This window comes from Syngnathus floridae, chromosome 6, assembly GCF_059516105.1.
Source record: "Syngnathus floridae isolate MCC-2025c chromosome 6, RoL_Sflo_1.0, whole genome shotgun sequence".
In the NCBI taxonomy this organism is placed as follows: domain Eukaryota; kingdom Metazoa; phylum Chordata; class Actinopteri; order Syngnathiformes; family Syngnathidae; genus Syngnathus; species Syngnathus floridae.
In genome coordinates, this window is record NC_142418.1 from 12,946,334 (window position 1) to 12,959,117 (window position 12,784).

Consider the following 12,784-nt stretch of genomic DNA (forward strand, 5'->3'; position numbering starts at 1 on the left):
TGACATTGATTTAATCAATTTTAATAAATAGATACAGAAAAATAAGTACATGGTTCCAGAGAGACTAGGTCCTCTAATTACAAAGCAGTAGTAGACAGAACACACCAGGGAGAGGCAGGCTGCAAGTGTAGGAATAATTACTTCTATATATAATCTGTTCTTGGTACAAATCTTACCCTTACATTGTTTGCTGAAATACAAGTGATAATCAGATTTCACGCTATAAGCGGGAACCATTAGGTTGGATACCCAGTTTGGGCACGAAACTGTAAAAAATGAACACGAATAAGTCGCTCTGCAAGCTAGAGGGGGGAAACCATATATGTACTGTACAGTAGCTTATTCTACAGCTTTGGCCCTTGTCGCTGTACAAAATGTATCTACATTTATCATTTTCACCTCAAATAAGACATGAGTGGATGTGAAAATAGTACACCAAATATACATGTTGTGACTCCTCTATCAATATGTGACACGTAACTCATATTCCTTAGATGTACAGTAGGAAGCTACCAGGAACTGTGCCGTACTGTGTGCAATCAAGGTAACAAGACAACAGCAAGTGTCCTGCAAAAGCCAAGACACGATATTGAGGTATACGGTGATAAATAACGGTAAGAGCATGCACAGCAAGTCACGTGGTTCCCATGACGAGTGGCACACTTGAAAAGTGTTGGTCGCATCCCAGTCGTGACAACAAAAACTAATAGGGCGAGTGGTCCACAGACGGAACGTTAAGGGGACAGAGAATGATACAATCATCTCAGTCTGAGGCATATTATAGCATATAGCATATCATAATATATTGTAACAGTCTCTCAGCTTATATTAAGAGGTTTGTAACCAGAGAAGCAGGTTGTGCAAAGGGAAGGAGAAGAAGAAACAAGTGCTTTTTTTCTGTGAAGCCTTTATTGTAGAAACCTCATGAAGGAGCATCTTCTTCTCTTCTTCAGGACGGGCAGGTACAGTGTGCTTGCTACACTCTCAAAGCCGCAAAGCGGCTGCCGATGCTCAAGCCACTGTGCTGGAGACGAACTGGAGCTTAACGTCGTGTTTTCGGCTCAAGTGGGCACTCGAATGTCTCATGGGACCACGCTCAGTCAGCTGGGAGTGTGCGTGTCTCAGGCGGTGTCATTTAGAGCACATGGCAACAGTTGTACTGAGCCAGTGGGAGAATCTTAGCTTTGTTGTTTGTGGGGATGTTGAAAGACAGAGCTTTCTCACACAAGGGCAGCTGGAAGAGGCGCTCGCGCAGTTTGAGGCTGTGGCGTTTCCCCGCCGGCTCCATCCTGGCGCCGTTGGCGGCTTCGTCCCAAGACCCCGTCGCATTGCGTGCTTGAGATTTGTCTGTCACAAAGTCCTCCCTGGCGCCCGTGTCCATCCTCTGTTCCTTCTTCCCTCTACGGCTTGTCTTTACTTTCTTAGGTGTTGCGGAGGCGGCTTTATTGAAGTTGTTGTTTGGCTCCGTCTCTTGGTGGGGGGCTTTCTCGCTCCACCCCTGGCAGCACGGCACCCTCAAAGCGGCCTCAGCCTCACATGAGGAGGGGGGCTCAGGCGCGTGACTCACGTGATTGTCTAGGTGAGCGACCGGTTGGTATGAAATCACGCATGTGCTTTGCGTGTGTTCTATCTCCATGTCTGCACTATCATCTTCATCCTCCAACGTCTCCTCTGGGCTCATGCCCTGCTCCTCACTTTCCTCTCGATCGTCCACAACTTCTTGTGTGACCTCTGTGTCCTTCTGGAGCTCAGTCACAGACAAAGACAATAAACCCTCACACTCTTTGGCCAGGTTGGCCTCCTCTTCCTCTTCCTCCTCTTCCTCCTCCTCTTCCTCACAGATCTGCAGGAGAGCCGGCAGGTTCTTGGTGGCGCGAGGTTCCTCGACCGGTGGCGGGTGAAGTGAGTAGCTGAGGTTGACCTGCCGTGGCGCCGGTAAAGACTGCGGTTTGGCAGCAAGCAGGTCGCCGGACTCGACCATTCGGGAAAGCGGCGAGGTAGAGGAGAGTGCCCCTGAGAGCCAATGGGGAGGGGCCTCTGGGCTGAGCAGCACATTGTCCAACCCCTGCAACCAGTGATGAGCCTCGATTTCTTGCAGCGACGCTCGGACTGATGGATCCTTCTGGAGCATCCTGGAGATCAGACTGACAAAAAAAAAACCAAACACAATCAGATTATACTGTGCAAAAAAGTGAAACACCGGTGTCATCCATCAACATTTTCATGAGGGCTTATCCAAATTATCGGTCAGTTGATACAGCACCTTTCCAAAATAATCATCGGCCAGAGTTTGTCAAATAAACGCCAATAAATTCTTACTTTGTTATGAAACAGTAAGTCACCCAAAATAACATCATTGTATTGTTTGTCCACGAGATGAAGCTATACCTCATGAACAAAATTTGAACTCAACTATTATGTTTAGCTGAAAGAATTTTTTTTTTAAGGTGGTTAAAAGCATCTCTTTATTTAAATTGCATTCTATCTATAAAACATTCTGTTCATGTGCCATGAATACAACTGAGTGTCATCCACTTTCTTGGGCAATCCACAAAAGCAAACTCATGAGATGTTAAGAATATCCCAAAGGTTGTTCTGTTCTGCTCAGATGCTCCATCATGTGACCATGTGAGTGCAGATTGTTTTGAATCAGATATATCCCACAGTGTTTGTGGTCAAACAGCCAGGCACTGAGCTGACAACAATGTTGCTTACTCCATGGAAAAATAAATAACATGCAACTTACTGCTACTACTGCACATCAGTGCTGTATTATGACAACAATGTACGTTTCGACTCCGTTGAACACACACCTTTTATGTTTTGAAATGTTGAAGAAGACGTATAGTCTGAACAAGGACTATGGAGTTGCTTAATTTAACTTAGGTCCTGATTTCTTTGTCATGATTTGAAATGAGAACTGAATGCATCTTAATGCAATGTTGCCTATAAGCCTTACATTAAGATGTCATTTGTTAAGTTGGACATAAATCTTACTATTTTCTACAGTGCTTCTCCACATTAAGGTGAGCCAGAGCCTATTGCAGCTGTCTTAGGACAAGAGGAGGAGGCCTCAGGGCTGCACCCAGACAGTGCCAGTGAGTCAAAACCTATGTAACCACTCGATTCATGTGCTTGCTTTGATATGGCAGATCAAATGTAAAAAAAAAAAAAAAAAAGGGGGTCAATGAAAACCCAAAACTTGCGATGCTGCAATTCGAGGCGAGTGACTGCCGAGTGTTTAATGAAGCATGTCTGCGTGCAGCCCAACTAGAACACTAAAATTATTTGCTGAAACTAATGAGATGCTTTTACGGTCACTAGCTATTTAACACAGGGTGACTCACATCTATGCAGTAAAAGCTCAGAAGCCTTCAGTAATACATAGCATTTAATAAATGAAGTGCAACGATGAGGATGTGATGGCATTAGAGTCATTTTCTTTTAGTGGCTGTGAAAGCGGGACATTTGATTGACGTGGGTAACATCACCATTGCATATGCGTACTTACTCTCTGCAGTCTCCTGAGATGTGATCGGGGATGGAGTAACGACAATCCAAAATCATTACCAGCGTTTCACTGTCGTTGGCCTCCTGGAAGGGAGGAACCCCGCACACTAACATATATAAGATCACCCCAAGAGACCAGATATCTGCAACACACAAAATGGAATCAATATAGACATGCTGTCAGGCACAAGGCAAAGCAAGGCAGCTTTATTTCTATTGCGCAATTCATACACTCAATGCGAGTCCGACACATAATTGAAATTTAAAAGCCTTCACAAACAAGAAGTGAAGCCATTAAATAGCAAAGTAAAGTAATAATGTGTGGCTTACTGCTATAAACCTATGAAAGTAATCTGAAAATGACTTTAAGCTTTTTGATTCTCTTGACTTCTGACGTGCACCCGCAGACACATGTTTCCGGATACTGACTGAATATGTATTTCCTCTTGTGGTCCCCCTCCCTTTCCTTCCCTTCCATCTCCTGGTTGCATGCGTGCGTGCGTCTCTCATGATACAGTGCTATTTTGAGAATGAAATTTCTTTAGCTCTTTTTTTTTTCTGCAAATGAAAGCTCACTGCACATGTCAAGCCAGATAGACTATATGAAGGGTGAAAATGGCATTTTTAAAATAAAAAACAACAAAAAAAAACCCCAGCCGTGATCTAATGTGTGTTGTCATGACATTGCCCTTTCAAGGTTGCTTTATTTGAACCGTATAATGCAGGAAGCGCTCGAGCGTGTCTTTTCCTGTGCAAAGGCTCGGTTTATGAAAGGCTTATAAAATTAAGGTTAAATTGGATGGTAGGCTTCAGATCAGAAAGATAATTGAATACTTTTGTGCTTTGGCTTGGGCAGAGAAAAAGAAATGAAATAAATAAAAAGATTCATTTCAGCATTTTCAAAAATGCCAAAAATGATGACACTAAAAGGTTGACTGTCACAACATTTTGTCGTCTTGTCCATGCAATGAGCCACAAGTAACATGCACTGTAACAACAACATGATATGTTCGAGTGCACATCAAAAGACAGAAAAACACAGAACTGGGCCATGTGCTTAGCGGTGTTTTGCAAACACTCTGCAGGTTGCAATTTTAAGCCTTTTAGAATGAAGAGCAGAGAGATTTCAGGCGCTATCTAATGCACGATGGCCAACGATAACCAATATAATCGAGGGGTGAGTAACGATCGGTATCAGGCTGATGCGGGCCTTTTTCAGATATTGTGGTGGCAGCCGATACTTGTAACCGATACTTTAAAAAAAATCAAGTCTTTCACAGCAGTAGCTGGTGCTACTTTGCCACATTGTCAGATCATCATCTGCATCCAAATGACAGGTCTGTGGCTCATAATTTTGGTCATTGTGTTAAATGAACTTTCATAAATCAAATGTACTCGAGGTTTGAGTGAATATTTAACAATGAATACCTATCAAACATTCTTAACTCAAATTCATGGTATAGTGTTTTTAATGGTACATTAATTTGGTATTAAAGGATTGATATAAAAATAGAAAACTGATGATCCATAAACCTGCACACACAGCACTCCCATGTGTATCAACATACGGCCATTGTCCACCATCACAGTCCAAACAAGCACGCTCAGTCACCAGCGCACAATGTACACAGTCACACTTGTCTCTGTTTAGAGAACAATTACGCAACAGGGTGGAGAAGCCACCGAGTACTGTACTTTTCCCAGCTCACTAGGAAATATCGCACATACATACTATAGCCGCCATGACTGGCCTATTGACCACTCGGACTACGAATACAGTGATAGGACATTTGCTTTAAATATTAAGCAGTTTTCCATACATGTTTTTCTGAAGCAGACCCTCCGCACGAAGTTCTAACTCAACCCCGAAATACACTTGATGACAATTAGCCCGAGGAGCTAGCATTATAAAGCTAAAAAAGAGGCAAATTGGTTCGGATGCCTTGGGGCCAATTAATTTCTCAACACGGGCTGAATTGGAGTGCTTATGTGCGTGTCCTTGCTGACACAAACAGAGGAGCAGCACACAGCATGATCTAAAAACAGACAAAGGGTTTCTTATCTGCTATGTTCTAAAAAGGGTTGATTACGATGGTTTTCTATGTTTGATTCCCTGTTACATCATGCCCTAGAGCAGCAAAATGAGTTATTGCATGTCAGACCAGCAAGATGAAGCTAAACAAAAAATGTTGGTGGATTGGTCCTTGGAAATTATAAAACAGAGATTGAAGGACATAAATATGGTGTTGGGCGATTTTTTTTGTGACAACTTTGTCCATTGTTATCAAGTTTTATTATTAAAATTTATTTAGGATGTCTGGTGTGGATGACTGTCTTGATGTCAAGTCACAGCATCTCATTCGAGTTTTTCACCAATTCCCCATGAGGAAAGTTGTGCGGTATTAGTTAAGCAGATTATTATAAAATAATTCTTGTTATTTAGATGGAGATTAGACAACATTTTATGGCCAATTTATGCAGGGATATAAGAAATTCCAAAAGGTTCACTTTAGTAAATTTAAGCCACCAAAGATTTTAGGGCGAAATCTCATCCCTAATAACACAATAAATATTTTATGGCTGTAAATTAGTATCGCTGTTTTTTTACTGACAGATTTTGTGCTCATGTTCCGAACAGCCTCATAACAATTATGACAATACAAAAATGGAAATGTTCATGAAAGCACAAACAAATCAACTACACGACAACAGCCTCATAACAATTATGACAATACAAAAATGGAAATGTTCATGAAAGCACAAACAAATCAACTACACGACAACCTTCTGAAATTGCACTTAACTCTGTGGAGAGTTACACAGTAATGGGCAATTATGTAACTGCAGGAAGCGTTTATTTTTGCACAGAAGTTTGCTAGCTTGTTTCATTTCCTCATCATCATAATCAGTTTTCTTTCAATTGTACTTTTTTGCAGGAAAATTGTTGGCTTGAGTCTAAGGTAGGGTACACATTGGACTGATCACATGTCAATCACAAGACTGACAAAGAGAAAAATAATCACTGCCACTCACGTTCACAATCTTTAAATTGAAAAAAATCTGAATCTTTATGCGGGGAGACAGCCATGCTATTTACTCAGACCTCATGCAAATACAAGCACACAAGATGCAGATACTTTTTGTGACTCAGGGCTATATGAAGAACCTTTGATCCTAGATATGCAATATGCAAGAAATGTTTTGCTAAGGTAAAATATAAAAGCAACACTATGAATTTGCAAAGCCACCTCGTTCGCTATCACAGCAAACTATTCTCACTTCCCACTTCGCAGGAACTGGACGGGTGAACATAATTCTGCACATAATTGGTTGCATGGGTCCAATATTTAATGTAATTTTTCCATTATCTTGTTTAGCTTTTGTTAAACTAAAACAGGCCATTAAGCACTGTTGTGGTTTACATAACGCATGTTCATAATGTGTCCAGATGTGCAGTGTTTATTTTGTGCAGTTATTTTTTATTTTTTTGCATAGAAATAAATGCATGAGACGTTTTCCTTTTTATTGGTATTTTTCATGGGTATTTTTTTTATCTTTTTGAGTAGCGTATCATAAAATATTGTTGCTGAAATTTCTTGCGATATATCGAATATCGCATATATCGTGATATTATCATTATCGTGGACCAAATATCAATACAGTATTGAGTCGTGCGTTACCCGTATCATCCCACCCCTAGTTCTAACGTACATCCATCCATCAATTTCCAACCCTGGATGAATCCCGAGTACTTGCACATAATTTACGTTACACAGAAGAAAGACCCGACTGACCAATCTGAACCCAAAACCTGCTTAAATGGCTTCAGAGGACATTACACCAAACAACGCCAAGGACATCTATTTCCTGTTCTCAATAAGTGTGACAAACACCACACAATGTTCCCACACGATGAGAAATACAGAGAAGGCAGACACTGCAGTGTTTGGCTCCACTGCAGAACGTGCCCGCTTGGCTGGCTTGCTTGGACTGACCCAGATACACAATATAATCCTTTGCAGACACATGCATGCACACACACATACATAACGTACGTGTTACCCACAGCCACACAAGCAGATGAATATGAAAGGACAAATAGTACGAGTAATCCCGATTTAGGACATAAGGGCAATGAGAAGGAACATACAGAAGAAGGGTCATGGAAGGATTCTTGATCAACGCAATCAACCAAATTATCCACTGTTCTCTGGCTCCCTGAAGCAAATGTGGCATCCTTGTGGCTATCCCCTCATTCACAGAGCAGCGCTGAAATTCTACCTCGTGCTCAGCAGGCAGTCTCAGTGATCGTTCAGTTCTTTGTAAAAAATACAGTGGGTACCACCAAAACTTCTCGACATTTCTCAGCTCATCAATGCAGCACTGATATTAGTCATTCCATGCAGAGGATAAAGAATATATGACTGAGTAAGAGTGTAACGGTTGTGAACCAAACCAGAAAACCGAAGTTCAAAGTACTTTGGTACAACTACTCATTCTGTCATCCTGAACCGCTGTTTGACCATGCCAACTGAGATAAAAGCAGGACACAATTAATGCAATGTGCATAAGAAAAGTCTACTTAAGAGTCTTACCCACAGCTGGAGCATGATACTCTTCGCCCAACAAAATCTCAGGTGCCGAATATGCCAGGGATCCACAACTAGTGGCCAACATGGTCCCAGGTTTGAATAGGTTACTGAAGCCAAAGTCTGTCAGTTTGACTGCTCCCTGCTGAGGAAAGAACACCACATTCTCTGGCTTCAGGTCTCGGTGCACCACGTGGAGCTCGTGGCAGTACGCTACAGCGCGCACAATCTGGGCAAAATGGCGTTTGGCAGTGCCCTCAGCAACGCCCGTCTCGTGGCGAAGGATGTAATCGTACAGGTCGCCCCCCTCGGCCAGTTCCATGACCAGGTAAAGGGTGGTGGGTGTGTCGATGACCTCATAAAGGCGAACCACGTTGGGATGTTGCACCCGCTTCATACATCTGAAAATCATCGAAACAATAAATAATCTTCCATCCATGGTTTATAAGAAGATAGCAGAAGCAGTCTATACCTGACTTCCTGTAAGAGGTGGCTTGTCGCCATGACATCGAGTTTGGTCTTGTCAATCATCTTGATAGCGACCAACTGTCCTGTGTTGACATGTCGAGCCAGTTTGACCACTGCATAGTGGCCCCTCCCCAAGGTCCGACCCACATGGTACAGTCCGCTGAGATTCAAGCGGTCTGATTTAAGATGTTCATCTTGAGCTGGGATGTTCTCGCCGCACTCCATGTTGACATCAAAAAGGGGTGAGATGTATGCAGACCCTTGGGAGGTTGTAAGGAGAGACTTGCTGGATCAAAATCTTCACTGCAAGGGGGTTGCCTAGCAGTAGAAAGATAAGAAACACAGTTTTCATTTTGTTTAGATATTTTCCATAAAGAAGCAGTGTATTTAATATAGGGTTTAATATCAGATGTCAGAAATTTTAATTTATGCTGAATATTGTAAGACCAAACCATATATCTGGTATTGCTTATTGTAATACACACTTATTTATTGCGTGCGTTTGTTCAAAAATAAGTGGGTAGAAGACCTTGGAAAACGAATCAGATTAAATTGCAATCGCAAGATTGGGGGATCGCAATTTGATTAATTTACAAAAGCGTTGAGTATAAGTAGTAAACATGTCCAATATTTTCCATTGTCTTATGTGGAACGAGGGATCATTGTCGGCCTTTCTCAAATTACACTCACCCTGCACAAATGGCACGTCTGATCGATCTTGTAAGTGGAAGCCTGCCTGAGTGTGTAAGTGTAGGCTCCCATGTTAGTTTGACCAAGAATGTCCGAATGTGACGTTTACGTGAATGATGTCATCACCCGATCACCCAAAGGGTAACGAGTCCACCTGACATCACCGTCCGTCATTGTTCTGTTCGCGCGATTGTCTTTCTCACGCGAAGCTCGCATCATCTGTCTCCATCCTCATCACAATCCGACGGCCTCACCTCACTGTTTACATGTGGACAAACTGCCAGCGGGCGAAATTGAGGCCTCGTCGCGTTATTACGCGCAGGATTAATTGTTTCTGGTCGTGGTGTCGCCCACGGAACTGCCAACTGTGGGTGTCACGGCCAGCTGTTCGTTTACTTGGCCGGCCCACAACTGCAGTCGCGACTTGGCAAATCCGCCATCCTGCTGGCTGGCTGGCTGGCTCCTTTTCCGCTTGACCAGCGTACGCTTCACGAGCAAAGGACGCTACGGCGGACATTTCATAACGACGCCATCAAACTTACCGTCAATGCTAACATCTCGCGACGATCAACCCGCGGGGGTCCCACTCGCTGTCACCGCCGAACTTAAAAATTAACACCGTCGTCGACGACGGGTCCTCCGCTTCCTTCTCCCAGCTCCATGTTGTCTCTCAGTGTACACATTTCCCTCCTCACTGCAATGGAGAGCCAATGAGAGAGAGAGCGAGCGAGAGAGAGAGACACTCATGAGCACACTGGGTAGCGAGAGAGAGAGAGAGAGAGAGAGAGAGAGAGAGAGAGAGAGAGAGAGAGAGAGAGAGAGAGAGAGAGAGAGAGAGAGAGAGACATATGAGCACACTGGACTGCCAGGGTTCTGTGTTCTTCGAGTACCAGTAACTTTTGGCCTACTAGTATGAAATTAAACCTTAATAGAACACTTAAAGAATAATTACAGAAACGGATTTCCATAAAGCCATTTGAACTTTTATGAGATATTCTTAATATTCCTCTTAAGGGTGAATTTATCCCCATTAGTAGTATAATACGGCACAAAAGTGGAACAAATGTGTCTTTAACGTTCCTTTTGAAATTTTAGTGAACTACTTTTTATATTTTGCTTTTAAATGTCTTAAATTCGTTTGTAAATGGATTTGAGTGTTGACTTTTAATAACAATATGTGAAACACTATGTGTATAAAATGCACGAAATACAAAAAAAAAATAAAGCTGTAAAGCCTTGTTATTAGTTAGTAACACTTCGCCAATAATAATTCAGAGTATACTAGTGTGTGACATGCCTGCTTTTTAGGCCTAGCAGTGTTACTAGAGGGCTACAGCACAGCAGTTTTGTACTAAATTAGTTTTCTATGTGTCAAAAGTTGCACATGTCGTGGAAAAAACCCGTTAACAAAGATACATAGTGTTAATTGTTTGTTATTTTACAATTGCCTTTCTAGTAAGGGTAAAGGACATAGTACTTCATGGACCTCAAACTGGATATCAACGATTTAGAATAAACGCTCAAAAGGCTTTCTATAAAAGCGGCGGGGGAGGGAGCGAGCGAGCGAGCCCTTCCTTCCTCGTGACGTCAATGCATTCCGTCTCGCTCCCGCAGGCTCAATGGAGCGGTTATGTAACGCGTCTGTTTTCTCTCCAAATAGCAAAGCAGTACACGGGACCCAAGTTGAACCACATTCCCGAGACACCTTTAGTAAAGCCTGACACTGCAGGAAGGTTAAAGGGTTTAGGACGAGGAATGAGTTTCCATTTATAATCCGACTCATTGGAAATGTGGAAAGTTTGTGAAAAATCAAAACGTGGTCATAAAGTAATTTGTCCACAATAAACTAGTTTATGTGTTCTAGTTTCCATGTTGAGCACTTACAACGTTTAGTTGTACATGTCGTACACAAATTACAGTTTTGCATGGTTAGTCACGTGATTCAATTTTAATTAAACATCTAGTGATGACCACTTCTTTCTCAAAGGCGACTTCTAATTGCACAAGGCCTTAAAAGAAGGAGGAGGGCATGTAATGCATCAACAACGCTCGTGTTTGCAGCAGCGCACACTGCATATCAGGTAAGATTTAACATAGAGGTGTGAAAATTAATCGATTAATCAACAACAAACCGATTATCAAATTATTCGCCTTGTATTTTAATAATCGAATAATTTTTGGGGGACATATATTGACTAAAGATTGTCCAAATGTTCTACTTCCAGGCTCTTGTGACTGCGAATTGTTTGTGTATAGATGATGGATTCAAACTTGATAGTCTTCCCGCTTTTGGTTCGCCGTGATGACAGCATACACACATTAACCACACGATGGCGCTAGAGACTAAATGACAGCCTTCAACGTCCGCTGTCTTGCCTTGCTTGGAATATATATATATATATTTTAATGCATTGGAGTGTTTAACATCATTAAGCATTAAACCATTGTGTATGTTTAACTTTACATGAACTCCTTCAAAGTACTTATGAACGTGTTCTTATACGGGGTCGTTCTGTTGCATTCAGCACATCGTTAACAAGTTTGACCGATTATGAATAAATATTTATAAAGTAAATTAAATAAGCTCTTCGTTAAATAGCTTAAAATAATAATGGTATTAACTAATGGTAGCCTCATTGGTAATTTTTTTATGTGCATTTCAAAATTATGCAATTTTATTAAAATGTATACATTAAAAAATATAATAAATTTCATGTTGCAAACATGATGGTGTCACATTTAGTATTCATTATTTTACTGTTTACTCGTTATGACTGTTTTTAAATTCATTAATACTTTTGTTATGCTTTATTAAAGCAGAAAAAGTTGATTCTTTCAGAAATTGTCAAGTGCAAAAATTTGTCTGCATTGCTTTGCGCATTATCAAGTTGTCTCTTACAGTAATAAAATATAAGCCTCACCAAATGAAACCAGAAAGGATAAACAATTTCCGGTAGCAAATAGATTTGTCCTCATTTTACTATTATTTGTGTGTTGTCAACATTTGTCCTAAATATCCTTTTACCAAATGCAATTGTGTTTTTTTGTCATGGTTGCGGTATTCTGATAAAGCAGCACGAAATCAATAAAGGACAGTGTGTGTTTGTCTGTGCGTGTGTGTGTGTGTGTTTTAAATTTTTATTTTCGGTTGCATTTAATTTAGTTGTTTCGTTTCATTATATATTTTTGTGCTTTTTTTAATTTGCTGTTGTACTTGTTATGCTTTTGTTGAGTTATTTTTGTTGTTGTATCTAGTTATTGTTGTTTTGAATAGTTATGATTATTGTTTTTATTTGTAGTTGTTTTTAGACTAGTTTATTTTTGTTATTTGTCTTTGTGTTTTGCACTTCAGGGCCAACATAGCATCTATTAATATTTAAGCATTTTGGTTGGTGGTATGCTGTGATTGTTGATTGTTATTGGTGTATCTTGGCTCAATAAAAGTGTTTTTTCAACTGTGGTCTCTGCTTGACACATTGCCCATGCATGTATTTTTTTCCTGTGGGTGCTCTGGATTCATTCAACAC

At 41.1% G+C, this 12,784-nt stretch overlaps 1 protein-coding gene across 2 annotated transcripts; it reads right to left on the reverse strand.

The window, feature by feature from the left end:
- On the reverse strand, nt 1-9,988 carry snrkb (SNF related kinase b). 2 transcript variants are annotated; one of them, XM_088378929.1, is made up of 5 exons: nt 9,800-9,988; nt 8,572-8,885; nt 8,106-8,500; nt 3,512-3,653; nt 1-2,144 (listed from the first exon to the last, which is right to left on the reverse strand). In XM_088378929.1, the coding sequence occupies exons 2-5, from the start codon at nt 8,790-8,792 to the stop codon at nt 1,136-1,138; spliced, it is 1,767 nt and encodes a 588-aa protein (XP_088235055.1). In that variant the 5' UTR covers nt 8,793-8,885; nt 9,800-9,988; the 3' UTR covers nt 1-1,135. The 2 variants fall into 2 exon arrangements, with proteins under 2 accessions (XP_088235055.1, XP_088235056.1); XM_088378930.1 differs by lacking the exon at nt 9,800-9,988 and adding an exon at nt 9,258-9,394.
- Between the last annotated feature and the right edge of the window lie 2,796 nt (nt 9,989-12,784).